Source organism: Gymnodraco acuticeps, unplaced genomic scaffold (assembly GCF_902827175.1).
Source record: "Gymnodraco acuticeps unplaced genomic scaffold, fGymAcu1.1, whole genome shotgun sequence".
NCBI classification, from domain to species: Eukaryota; Metazoa; Chordata; class Actinopteri; order Perciformes; family Bathydraconidae; genus Gymnodraco; species Gymnodraco acuticeps.
The window spans coordinates 480934-495536 of NW_022991578.1; the positions used below are offsets into that span (position 1 = coordinate 480934).

At 41.4% G+C, this 14603-nt stretch overlaps 1 protein-coding gene across 1 annotated transcript in view; it reads right to left on the reverse strand.

Annotated features, from left to right (window-relative positions):
• adgrd2 (adhesion G protein-coupled receptor D2) overlaps window positions 1-14603 on the reverse strand; it is a 48945-nt gene that overhangs the window by 3711 nt on the left and 30631 nt on the right. The window contains exons 19-24 of the mRNA XM_034197593.1: window positions 8456-8576; window positions 4860-4901; window positions 4669-4722; window positions 3344-3491; window positions 1913-1971; window positions 1789-1820 (exon numbers count right to left, since the gene is read on the reverse strand). Coding sequence (XP_034053484.1) covers window positions 1789-1820; window positions 1913-1971; window positions 3344-3491; window positions 4669-4722; window positions 4860-4901; window positions 8456-8576 — 456 coding nt within the window. The remainder of the gene's footprint in view (window positions 1-1788; window positions 1821-1912; window positions 1972-3343; window positions 3492-4668; window positions 4723-4859; window positions 4902-8455; window positions 8577-14603) is intronic.

Consider the following 14603-nt stretch of genomic DNA (forward strand, 5'->3'; position numbering starts at 1 on the left):
ATAACTAAATCCAGATAGTCTATAGAAACTGATGACTGAGTGACAACAAGTCGAGTAAAGTTGGAACGATATTGGCAGATTCAGATTTCACGGATCAATAACTCATGAACAAAACGTTATTCAGACACAAATGACGTCTCCTAAGTACCGTGGTAAGGTTGACAACGAACTACAATCACATTTTGATCAAAAGCCAATACGTGCTGTCCTCCAAACTAGAGACATTACATTGGTCTCTATCTGCAGCCTGAGAAGAAATGAGTGCTCAGGGACCGTCTGCAAAGTGCAACTCCAAAAAAAGAGAATACAATCATATTCAATCACTTCACTATTCTACAGTATATTACTACCAAACTCACTACACACATCAATAGTCTCCTGTTGCTCATACTACAGCAGAGAGTTTGGAAGAATGTGCTTTTGAATAATTTTGGGGAATATTTATAGTGTAAAATCTTCAATAAATATGGCATCATCTTCAATAACGTTACTATTATACAGTATAAATATTCACCAAAATTATTCCAAACCATATTCTTCCAAACTCTCTGCTGTAGTATGAGCAACATGAGACTATTGATGTGTGTAGTGAGTTTGGTAGTAATATACTGTAGAATAGTGAAGTGATTGAATATTATTCTCTTTTTTGGGAGTTGCACTTTGCAGACGGTCCCTGAGCACTCGTTTCTTCTCCGGCTGCAGATAGAGACCAATGTAATGTGTCCAGCTCGGAGGACGGCGCGTATTGGCTTTTTTTTTTTATCAACATGTGATTGTAGTTCGTTGTCGACCTTACCACGGTACGTAGGAGACGTACTTTGTGTCTGAATAACGTTTCGTTCATGAGTTATTGATCCGTGAAATCCGAATCTGCCAATATCGTTCTAACTTTACTCAACTACGTTTCAAACCGTGCATTTCAGCAGCCGAATCAAGTGCCTTTTGCTAAGGATGACACTGTGCTTAACTGCAAGGGATTGCAGAATATCATTATAATTCATACCCAAATGAAAAATAAAATAAAATCAAATCAAAATGATCCATGCTTTGCGATAATAGCCGTAGCCTACGGTACAGAGTTTAGCTAGTGTTGTCACCTTTATACAGTCTATGGTTGTCACTCAGTCATCAGTTTCTATAGGCTATCTGGATTTAGTTATTGCGTAATAATTATTGTGTTCCCACGAATTACTAATGCGTGGGAACATAATCACTAATTAGTGGCCACGCAGCCACGCATTAATATGTTTCTCACCAATGTCACCAGGGGGGCTCCGTAGATTCATGTGAAAGTAACACAAATAGTTTGGATTCATTTAGTTTTGTTTGGGCCCCTGCCCCTCTGACACCCTCTGCACGTGCCTGCTTGTGGTACAGGGCTATATAAAAGACACATATACATCTGATAGGACTGAATGAGCACCACTGCAGGTCTCTCTCTTTAATGACAGCAGTTGGACATCACACTTATTCTACTTCTAACCCTCTGTTTCCTATCTGCGCTTCATACACTTTGTTCACACACTTTGATTCTGACTTGATGCTTCACCCAACATCCAGCATGCCCACTTCAGTTTGTTGTATTTCATTTATGATTGCATTGTCCTTATCTCCTCACTTAATTTGTGATGTATTTGTTTCAGTACACTTTATAGTATCTTCACTATGCACCTGTTCTTGCTAACTGCTGAAGCTGCTGCATTGACTTTCCCTGTGTGGTATCAATTTCATCTAATCTTATCAACTAATACCAACACTTCAATTATCTTAAGATCAAGTGAGGTAGTACCTGATGGCTTGTACCCTGTCAGCTGGACCACCTGTTTGAATGGAAAAAACATACACAATATAAGTTGTATTTTAACAGTGACATGTGACAGCAGTGCAGTGATGATGCATGCATGTTACTCACTTGGTTCCCTGATGCTGGTTTTAAAGAGAAACTCACAAAGCTTTCCTTCCTGAAGCTCTCTGAAACACAATCACAACTTAAAGTGTGCATTTCCCTTTCAGGAGTAACATGATTCAGAACATGTAAGACAAAGAAAATCCATAGAGTAGTAAGTGAGAGTCCACAGCTAAGGAGGAATGGAGCAGGTCATGAGGTTGTGCTTTCCAGAAAGAGTTCATCTTCTTTCCAATGAATCATCTTAAGATGTGAGGTGGGATCAACGCTGCTACAGCACTTGAGGCTTTGACAATAGGTCCACTGTCTTTTCAGTTCATAAGAACCAGCCCATGCTCTTTATGAGGACTCTAAAAGCAGGATTTATTTCACTCAGAAAGAGAGCAAAGAGCAAACAATGATGAATGCAAATGTGTTGCACTAAATGGGAAATGAGGTTGCAAACTACACAGTATTATTAAGCCTTAAATGCTGTGAGTACTCAAAGTCATATCACCACGTCAGCATTATGGTTGCACTCAAAGGGCCGGTTGTAACTTTAAGACTATATAAAAATACATATATAAATATATCATATATATAAAATAATGTATTATATTACATTATTGCCTCTGCATTGGATTACATTACATTACATTACATTGCATTTAGCTGACGCTTTTATCCAAAGCGACTTACAATAAGTACATTCGACCAGGAAGACACAACCTTGAAGAAAACAGAATCATATAAGTACATCAGGTTTCATAGAGCCAAACATTTCAAGTGCTACTCATTATTATCGGATAAGGTAATAATAACTTCATGATTACGACTACGACTACAAGCAGAAGTCTAGGGCAAATAATTGCACGTCTCTTCAGTGAGAATGTCACAAAATAATTTAAAAAGAAAAGCCAAATTCTGGAAAAAAAAGCCACAATCCAATTTTAGACATTTTCAAAAAAAATTCAAAAAAAGAAGTGACATTTAGAAGAAAAAAAGTCAAATTCTGAGAAGAAAGTCAAATTTAAGATGCATTGTGCTCCATGTATGGGCAACGTGCCTCTGTAAATCAGCATGTAACCGTATAATAAACATATATATATTCTTTGCAAGCTCTTGTGGGCCACATAAAATGAAGTCACGGGCCGGATTTGGCCCCCGGGCCTTGAGTTTGACACCCCTGAGCTAGAGTCTATCTCTGCCTGTATAACGCAGACTGAACCCCTCCTTCTGAAATACTTCAGACTTATTCCTGCTGCAGACGGTCTGCGCCTCCCTTCCCTCCTCTTGTTGAGCCTTCAACACTAAAATACATTTGACATTAGACAAAAAACGATTTCATTTTGTGGTGCTGTTTTCTTCTCCTCTGGCCTTTTAAAAAATAAACACAATTTGAACTAGGTCAACACCAAATATTTCCAGCTTCAGCACATTCCGGGTCATTCAGCCTACCGTTCTTGATGACCAATGACGTGGAGGTGGAACTGGGGGGTCCGGAGGTCTCACTAGTGTCTGGGCTGGAGGGAGTCGGGGGACTGCGGCCCCAGGAGGTGATCGGGGCCCTCTGAGAAGGTAAGAAGCTGGTGGGCTGGGAACAGTTCTGAAATACATCATACAAGAAGTGATGAAAAGCATTAAAGATCCCATGTCATGCTTTTCCGGTTATCACCCGTCCCCTTGTGTGTTATGAAGGTTTTTCTGCATGTAAACGGTCTACAGAGTCACAAACCCTCAAAGTACACCCTGTAACGAGTAAAACTCTAACACAGTCTATGCTGCCCCAAAACGCCTCGTTGGAGATTTCTCTTTTTCCATTATTTACTTCCTGGGTACTGTGATGTGTGAATACCCAGAGGCCACACCCTCTGCCAGCCTTTCACGAAACAAAGCTTCACAAGCCTTTCAGTGATTCATGCCGGATATGTACAGCGTCGGGCACTGAAGAACCAGCGGGAGATTCGGGTACACAACCTGTAAGTATTCATTGTTGTTTGTGTATTTATGATGTTTAAAACAAACAAGGTATCTACCACGACTGTTTAAATGGGTAAACGTTACGTTACGTACTACGTTGGGATGGCGGAGAAATGCTCTCCGCAGACCCGCATGCTCACAGCGTTATAAACCTTTTTCTTACTCAATATCAAGCCACACTTATTGTTTTTACTTCGGCTGTGAGTGTTTGTGTGTGCTCAGGATGAGTTTCGCTTGTTCTAGCTGTATCGCCGACCCGGAAGCCTGTCCGCTCCTCGCAGCAGATCGCAGCAACGAGGCTTGCAACGTCCCGACCAATCAGAGCACACTGGGCTCACAGGGAGGGGGGGGAGGAGCTCCAACAAGCCGTTTAGGACAGAGAGTGAATACACATACTATACAGAGATGCTGTATGAGAAACCAATGTGAGATTGGAACATTGAACAATATGAATCTGTTTTAGTATACCTCAACAATGGAATTATGATCAGTGGAAATGGCCATGACATGGGACCTTTAAATCAAGTATGAGTACGTCTACATCACCACTACTGAACCAAACCATGCCTATGCAATTGTTGCCAGCTAAAATGTTATTTTCTGTCCTGTACTGATGGACCTGCAGTGAAACAACTGAAAGGTTGACTTTAATGAAATGTATTATGTCAACACATTTCACATAACTAGTTGAAAGCAATACTCTTTTAAGTTTAAATAAAACATATTAGGTTCAACGTAATATGATTGCTTCAACGTTTCAGTTTTTCAGTGTGTTCACTGCGGTGTTCCTTTTACTCACTCACCGTGAAAGATAAGGCCTTCCTCTTCTCTTTGATCCTCTTTATGGCATTCCTCACCTAAATGAGAAGCAGTGTTTACACCAAGTGGTTGGTCCAAACGGCTGGCAGCTTCACACACCGTACAAACATACATTCTGAGATTCTGCCGCAGTGCTCCAGCAGCAGCTCGGACAATGGACTGAATGCCTCCTTACCTCAGTGTTGTAAACAGCATACACTAAGAAGATGTACAGGCCCTGTGGAGAGGGGAGAGGCACATGTGAGCGCTGGAAGTGGGGAAGAACAAATTCCATTTCCATTCATACAGCTTTTATTGACAATATCTTCAACAAGTCCATTTAGTCATCCACTCACTCTCAGTCAAACATTGCTGTACGAACAAAAGGAGAACTGTATTGCAAAATAGCTTTCATGCTCTCCATCTGTGTGTTTTTTACTCCCCTTTGGCATGAGCTTCAGTCAGATTCAGCAGGATGCAGCACTCAACACTCAGCTGAACTAAATCCAAATTGGTTCTCTTCCTTGTGTACCAGAAACGTAGTGGGAATACTACAAACATGTGACTTCATCCCAACATAAACGCTCCAATGCAGTGGTTGTAGCCCACCCCTCTTATGACCATGTTGCTTTTAGAGAACTAGTTTCTACATGAGCATGTGAGAGAAAGTGTGTTTACAGTCATGTGATGCCTTCATATCGAGGGGCAAGATGCCATTATCTTTTCAATACTGGGTAATTTTAATAACAGTGCACATTCATAGTGTTGCTTTTCAAACCCTGCTTACTTTCTCAGTGGGCGTAAATGTCAGCTTGTTCCTTTCCGACACTTGCGGAAATTGTCTCTCTTTTGGATCTGATTATCTGTGTTGACTGTTTATCTGTTTAGACTTGCCCTTTTCAAAACTAAATCACAAAACAGATGTGGCACCTCTATGTTCATGATCAAATTGTTTGTCAGTGCCTTCAACTGGCACAAAAATATGAGCTTTTCAAAAAACGATTTCTTGAGTGATTTCTGATTTGCCACCTCTGCGTTAGGCTCGGTTTGGTTTAGGCGTTGGATGTTTGTCACGGCATGCAGATGGCAATCTGCTGTGTCAAAGTCGGACGCTCCGAACACCGCGGTTCTGTAACATCCCGCTAACGCCTTTAATTATTCACATGGTCTCTTGTCATGAACACACTAGGTCACCTCATCTCAATCTCATCTCATCTCAAATGTTCAAATGAGTGTGTTTAAAGATGTGTTGTTAGTGATGTGGAGCCCGAGCACACAGAAAGGGAGATTACGTTATAACCATGGTAAACACTGTCAGATATGGGGACTGTTGTTGAGGGACTTTTAGGACACATTTATCTCACTATGACTCCATGATAGTTAATTGCTTTGTTATTCAAAATGCCTTACAGACTACAGGCTATGGTGTCTGATCCAGTGTTTAGTCTTTCTCTGCAATAAACAACTTTTCAAATTCTCTACACTGCTGAAGCTGCTGTTGACAGAGGCCTTGGTGTATGGTGCTAGAAATATAGAAATGAATGTAAAAAAGAGTAAGACTACTATCATGGAAACAGAAGTGACCCTAGGGCTAGTTTAGAGATTAAAACCTCTACTGGATCTTATTATTTAGCCATGTTGCTCTGCTTTCCTGGCCTTTAGACCTCTCCGTCATACTTTGCTTTTTATAGATTGTTGAAGCAGCCCAGTAAAATAACTTTTTCTGAGAAGACAGCGGGCTGGCCCAGCTTCATCCTCCTACCTACATGAGGAAGAACTCCTACTGTTGTGTTATCTGCCCTCAGCTGAACACTGGCAGTAAATCTGAATTAACTAGCAGCTCTGTGGGGGTCACCCAGGGGCCAGCTCATTGTGATTAATTAAAGACCAGGGAGGGGTGGGTGGGGTAAGACAATACAGGGGGAAGATGAGTGGACGGAGCGTATAATAACAACAGGGACAGTGTGTGGAACCAGACTGAAGCGAGAGAGATAGGAAGTGAGGGCTGCGTTATCATGGGGGGGGGGGGGGGGGGGGGGAGATGGAGGGAGATGTGACCTGCCGTTCAAAGGAATCACTGCCTCCTCCCCACACACACACACACACACACACACACACACACACACACACACACACACACACACACACACACACACACACACACCACACACACACACACACAGGTATAATGTCTCTCAAGCAGCTGTAGGTGGGAATGGAGAGAAAGTTAAGACATCATTTAGCTTTCAGTTAAATGAATGTTGGTGAAGGCACTGTGTACATGAGGTTCTCCATTCTCTGCTACTTTTCACATCTATTCCACAACATTTCAGAGGGAAATATTGTATTTTGTATTGCACTATATTTAGTAACTTTAGTTACTTCAAATAACCATATTCAAATTATACAAAACATTAACTCAAAAAAAGAAAATAACTTTACCAGCTGCAACACATTAATGAATCAATAATGAATTCATCTTGGAGATATTTACTTGTACTTTTGTATGCTAAAATCTTTGTGGTTACATTTGGAATAACAGAATGCTTGTAATAGAATATATATTGTCACTACTTTCCACCTCTGTTCTATATTTTTTGGAAACACAACTCATGAAGTGGGGTCTGACGTTAGTCCCCGACCTGACGTTTTTTTATGATTGTACACAGTGGATTCAAAAAGGTAACACTTTACGATAAGAAAATCATCATGTAGTGATCTCATCATACTTCAAGTGGTAATGGATAACATTTGTGCTTTAATTTATTATTACAAGGTAATGTAATACAATCAAGACAGCATCTGCGTAGAACCTTTAAAGTTGGTATGGCGAATTTAGCAAGCTATTTTACATCCATCAGCACCATCATTTATTTAGAGTTGTGTGTGTGTGTCTAACTGATGAATGTAATTCAATTTGGTTTCTCTTTAGATCTGGTTTAGGACTCTACCGACTGCTGAAGGACATATTTTTTTAACAACTAAATGTTCACCAGCTAGTCTCTGAAAGTGTCTGTCTGCTGTTTGCTGAGTAGGTTCTGTACAGCAGATAGTGTACAGCAGGTAGTGTACAGCAGGTAGTATACAGCAGGTAGTATACAGCAGGTAGTGTACAGCAGGTAGTGTACAGCAGGTAGTGTACAGCAGGTAGTGTACAGCAGGTAGTATACAGCAGGTAGTGTACAGCAGATAGTGTACAGCAGGTAGTGTACAGCAGGTAGTGTACAGCAGGTAGTATACAGCAGGTAGTATACAGCAGGTAGTGTACAGCAGGTAGTGTACAGCAGGTAGTATACAGCAGGTAGTATACAGCAGGTAGTATACAGCAGGTAGTGTACAGCAGGTAGTATACAGCAGGTAGTATACAGCAGGTAGCGTACAGCAGGTAGCGTACAGCAGGTAGCGTACAGCAGGTAGCGTACAGCAGGTAGAATACAGCAGGTAGTGTACAGCAGGTAGTATACAGCAGGTAGTATACAGCAGGTAGTATACAGCATGTAGTATACAGCAGGTAGTATACAGCAGGTAGTATACAGCAGGTACTGTACAGCAGGTAGTGTACAGCAGGTAGTATACAGCAGGTAGAATACAGCAGGTACTGTACAGCAGGTAGTATACAGCAGGTAGAATACAGCAGGTAGTGTACAGCAGGTAGAATACAGCAGGTAGTGTACAGCAGGTAGTATAAAGCAGGTAGTGTACAGCAGGTAGTATACAGCAGGTAGTGTACAGCAGGTAGTATACAGCAGGTAGTATACAGCAGGTAGTGTATGGGGGAGTGTGTGTGATTACCTGGAGGGCATTGAGAGCGATGAAGACGTAGGCCACCACTACGGACAGGTGGACCAGAACTCCACACAGCCAGGTCAGACCCAGCACCGGCAGCAGGATGAGGACGGGACGGGTCACAGCCCTTCACACACGCACACACACACACACACACACACACACACACACACACACACACACACACACACACACACACACACACACACACACACACACACACACACACACACACACACACACACACACACACACACACACACAGTACACAAACACGAATCAGAAATGCCCTTATAGTACAGTAGTGCCTGAATTACATTCAATGCGTTCCAATACAGACGCATGCAAACATGATCTAATCAGACCACTGAAACAAGCTGTGTTGTGTCTCCTTTTGATTTCTAAATGCTCTATATACCTTCTCTTTGTCAAACATTTTACAAAACGTGAGTATACTGTGCGCCAACAGAAGGAGCCAGAAAAGTTATGTTTTCAAGGTTCGATTATTTCCTCCTTGAGTCCTCAAACATCTCTGCACTATAGATTTTCCCGCCTACCACACTCATTCACCACTGTTCCATTGCAATACTTTCAGTTATCCTGGTACTTATACAGCCAATAACCATTTATTGGGGCAAGGCAGAAAAGGTGGCCTTTGTTCAAACCACTATTGTTGTCACGCCGCTGCACCTGGGCAGAGAGATTGAGTTTTCAGACCGCACTGTGTATCCAAGGACAAAGCCTGCACTCACTTCCCTCTCCTGCCTTTTATTTTTGAATGTTGTTCGCTCTAATCCCCTGAATACATGTAACACTCTAGAGCTGGCACAGACACATCTACTTTCAGTGTGTTTGTGACGGAATGGAGAGAGATGGCAGGGGGCGGGGGGACGGAGTGGCGTTATGGCATTTCCATTAGACATAGACAAAAAAAAAAAATCTGGATGGAGGAATAGAATGTAGAGACAATAAAGAAGAGACATGCCTATGCTCAATCCTAACGAGCAATATTGAATTGTTGGAACCAACTAAGTGTTGGAGGTGCAGTGTTGGTTTCAGAAGGCTCAGAATTGGCTTTTTATTTACCGCATTAGTACTCAAAGTACTGAAAGTAAAATGCCACTAATACATACTGCACAAAGTGCAATGTGAATTGAGCCTTTAAGTCATATTCACATGCCTTTCCAAAAATGCTAGACATGTTTCTTGCATACATAGCTATATTGCAGCAGAATTAAATAGTTGTATTACATGCATGTAACCATAGCAACATAGACCTGGCACAATGAAAAGTGAAATTGTGTTGTTGCTCAGCCTCTCACTGGAAGTGACACATTATGTATTCAAATTTGCAGCAGAGTGTGCATAGAGCTGTGTTAATCCAGCTGTGAGTCACACTGCTGCACTGGGGGACATGTTGATGCATCACCATCAGTGTTGGGCAAGTTACTTCCAAAATGTAATACATTACACATGACTTATTACTGTATTTTTAAAGTAATAAGTTACATTACAATATTACTGTCTCTGAAATGTAATGAGTTACACTACTTTTATATTACTTTTGAGTTACTTTCACCAAAATAACTGCAAAATAATGGCTGGGTATTTTAAATGCTAAAATGTAGTTTAGTGCAGCAAATGTGTAGGCCAAGCCCCCAGGAAGTGCGCCGGACTCTGAGGAAAATATTCATTGTGGCCAAACGGCGGTACTACACTTCCTTTAGGTTGCTGGGCCCGGAAACACTTTTTCCCATTGACTTACATTGGGAAAGAGACGTCTGTAAATCGTTGGATAATTTTTTTTAAACCAAATACACTACCCAGTATGAACGTTTGTATTGCCCTTATTAAAAACATTTGGTCCTCAAGTTGTAAAATGTGCTAATAATGTTATAATGAGTTATTTTCCTCGGCATTATGAACGTGCATCCAACCCACGGGACCGAGCCGCCCGGTGTAGGTACCATATCTGCACGGCCTACCAGATCAGCACGGGGTCTGTTACGCTTACTAATGACGTCACGCATTGGCTGTACGGCAACCCAAGAGCAGGGGCGGCGCCAGGGGGGAGCACCCCCCGGGATTGCCAAAGCAACCCCTAAGCACCCCCAAGAAATATGTGTTTTTTTTTTTCGTTTTTAAAATTATTATTATTATTATTAAATTAAATTAGAAAAATCATTGATTACATTAATGCAAATGTGAAACAAACAAATGTTTGAGCAAAAACATAAAGCCAACACAGGTGATATGATTAGGCCAATGGTCAGCACCCATTCGATTTTTGACCTACCCATAGGCTAAATGACTTTGTGACATTTGAGTGACTTCCTGTTAGCTAGAGCGCCAAATTATTTGCTAACAGCAAAGTGGAAAATGGATCGTTTTTTAGTCCTTAAACGTCCACGTGTGGATACTCAATCAAAACCACCTGAAAGCGAGAGGGATTCTGCACATAATAGGCCTCGTGAGTACAAGTAGCTTACTTCTGGGTCTCTGTGTTTCATTCAAGCTCTGCTCTGTGTGTGTGTGGCACGAGCCATTTTGTGGGCGCGCGAGCGAGCGAGAGAGAGAGAGCACACCGGTGGGTATCTACTATCTACCGGAGATCGTTGTGGTTAGCATCTGGTGCTAACTAGCCAAGCTAACGGATATAAGAAGCTTTTTCAACAACAAGGTGGAGGGAGAACTCTCTCCTGTCAGACTGAGAGTCTCAGGTAACCTCAGCTCAGGTGAAGTAAAGGACTCTCTCAGTGTTTAGATAGTTCACTTTAGTCTAGTTATCTCAGTGGGTCTCAAACGGTTTGTTTTAAGGGGAGTGATTTGTAAAATATCTATGAAGAAATAGAAAATCTGTTTATAGTTCTGTTTCATATGGGTGTTGAGAGATGTATCTCTATAGATCTCTCCATTTTGCTCTCAAAGTGCACCAGATTGATGCTTTTAACTTCAATATTTTAAAAAAGATCTTCCTGGGGGAGCATGTCACCGGACCCCACTATAGGAGGTGAGGACCCTCCTATAGGAGGTGAGGTCCACTCCCCACTTGTAAAAATAGCACTTTACCCCTGCTTACACCTATATGCCGTGAGCTGATTATCGAAGTCGCGGGTACACTGTGTGTGTGCGTGTGGGGAGTGTTGCAGTAGAAAATTCAACTGTAGCGCTGGTGCATTAATGGGAAACCCTTAATGTTGAGCACCCTCTATGAAACGTCAAGCTACCCCACAGCACCCCCTAGAGAAAATCTTTGGCGCCGCCACTGCCCAAGAGGACATTTTACACGGCCAAATTCCACAAAGTATATTAAAAAATAACAATCGACAGTGAATGTATGTTAGTGGAACTGTGTCAGGAAAGTGAATTGTTAATTAAGTAATGTTATTGAAGAACTGAAATGCATACAATTGAAAGTTAATAGCCTATGTAGCATATCCCTCCGAAATATGGTCGTAGACTTTACTGATGATTTAGAATGTATTGAAACTCCAGACTCAACGTAAGAGCTTGTGCCTCTTCGGGGGGGTGCTAACATTTAAACATAAACTTTATTCTTTACTTTCTCCATCTTTATGATATCAGATACCGTCATGTTGTTTCCATAGCAACAACAACTTCCTGTCAACAGCTCCTTTTTCACCTGCTTAATACAGGTTTCATCACTGCTACTGTGGTCACATCGGGGACCCGTAACATTTATAATAGTTGAGATGTGAAGGGTGTTTTTTTGTCTGTGTTCTGGGTTCCTGGAGTTTTTTGAACAGACAGTACACATGTTCAGAGGATGAACGTGTGTACTGTCTGTGGGAGTTTACGCTGTTGACAGGAAGTTGTTGTTGCTTTGGAAACACCAGATACCATTTTGGAGGGATATGATACATATTAACTTTCAATTTTATGCATTTCAGTTCTTCAATAACATTACTTAATTAACACTTTACTTTCCTGACACAGTTCCACCAACATACATTCACTGTCGATTGTTATTTTTTAATATTCTTTGCGGAATTTGGCCGTGTAAAATGTCCTCTTGGGTTGCCGTACAGCCAATGCGTGACGTCATTAGTAAGCGTAACGGACCCCGTGCTGATCTGGTAGGCCGTGCAGATATGGTACCTACACCGACACGTTCATGTTACGTGTTCAGTACTACATGAATAAGAACGAACCATATCGCCTTACTGCCAGCCCACGGAGCTGTAATAATGGATATATTGCACATGTTTGCTGTAATTCATCATTAGTAAAATATTATACTACATGGGCTGTATGATGTAAATCTTGTACCGTAAATGTTGTATTAAATAAAGTTAATATTACCGACGTAGATTAACGTCCCTGTAGCTTCTTATTGCACTTGAAATATACCATTAAAGGAGTTGAACGTAGCTGTTTGCTATTACTATATAATACAACGCAGGGATAAGCCAGAGCGTACAACCTTTGCATGTGGGCACAACCCGTTTTGACCCAGTTTGATTAATTCGCTATACCATATGATATCGCCCGGGGAAGTCGACATACTTATACATATATAAATAAAGATATATGTTTCAAAGCTCTTATCAAATTAACAGTTGTATTAATTGTATTAATTATAATTGTATATACATATATATATATATATATATATATATATATATATATATATATATATATGTATATAGCCTGTGTGTTGTATATGTATACACACAAAGGAACAGCCTTTGTTGTCAAAAAACTAATAACAAGTTGTATTGTAGTGTTGTTTCATGCTTATCCAATCCAATCCAACTTTATTTATATAGCACTTTAAAACCTTCAGGCAAAAGTGCTTTACAGAGAGATAAGCTCAAACAACATAATATAAATACATTTAAAATACAAAACACAAAACAAACCAGAATAAACGTAATAATTAAAAGATAAATAACAGCCATATAATAAAAACAATAGACTACAGAAAGCAAATAAAAGCAACAATCTACTTGTTTCCGATTTGCTAAGGAGAAGAGGTGGGTTTTAAGACGGGATTTAAAAGCAGACAGTGTGGGAGCCTGTCTGATGAGCAAGGGCAGATCGTTCCACAGTTTAGGGGCGGCAGCAGAGAAAGCACGGTCCCCTCTGCGCTTAGACTTTGTTTTTGGCACCCTCAGGAGCAACTGATCAGCTGACCTGAGAGTGCGAGTTGACGTGTAGCTGTGTAACAGCTCAGAGAGGTAGGGCGGGGCCAGGCCATTGAGGGCTTTAAAAGTAAATAAAAGAGTTTTAAAATGAATCCTCGAATGAACGGGCAGCCAGTGGAGCGAAGATAAGATGGGGGAAATGTGCTCGTGTTTGCGTGCGCCAGTTAGTAGCCGTGCTGCTGCATTTTGCACCATCTGCAGGCGAGCAAGCGAGGATGCACTTATCCCCATATATAGTGCACTACAATAATCCAAGCGGGAGGTGACGAAGGCATGGATTACCGTTTCAAAGAGGTCACTATTTAAAAAAGGCTTTATTTTGGCTAGCTGCCTGATGTGGAAGAAGCTGTTTTTAACAACTGCCTTGATCTGGCTGTCAAGCTTGAGTTCAGGGTCCATCTTTATCCCAAGATTTGTGATGGTAGGCCTGGTGGAGTGGCCCAGGGATCCTAGGTCTATAGTAGTGGTCCGAGGGGCACCAAAAACCATCACTTCGGTTTTGTCATCATTTAATTAAAAAAAGTTGCATGACATCCAGGATTTAATGTCTTCAAGGCAGTTTAACAGTGGTTTAACTGAATATGAGTCGTTCTTTTTAAGTAGCACATATATTTGGCAATCATCTGCATAGCAATGGAAAGCGATACCGTGCTTCCTAAGAATGGACCCAAGAGGGAGCAAATACAGGGAGAATAACAGGGGGCCTAACACTGAGCCCTGTGGAACCCCAAAAAGGAGAGGAGCAGACGAGGACTCAGAGTACCCAAGGCTGACGCAGAAAGTCCTACCAGTCAGATACGACCTAAACCATTCGAGGGCTTTGCCCCTAATGCCCACCCACCCACTGCTCCAAACGAGCTATCAGGATCTCATGGTCCACTGTATCAAAAGCGGCTGTTAGATCAAGGAGTAAAAGGATAATGCATTCACCTGAGTCTGTTGCTAAAAGGATATCATTAAAAACTCTTAAAAGAGCTGATTCCGTG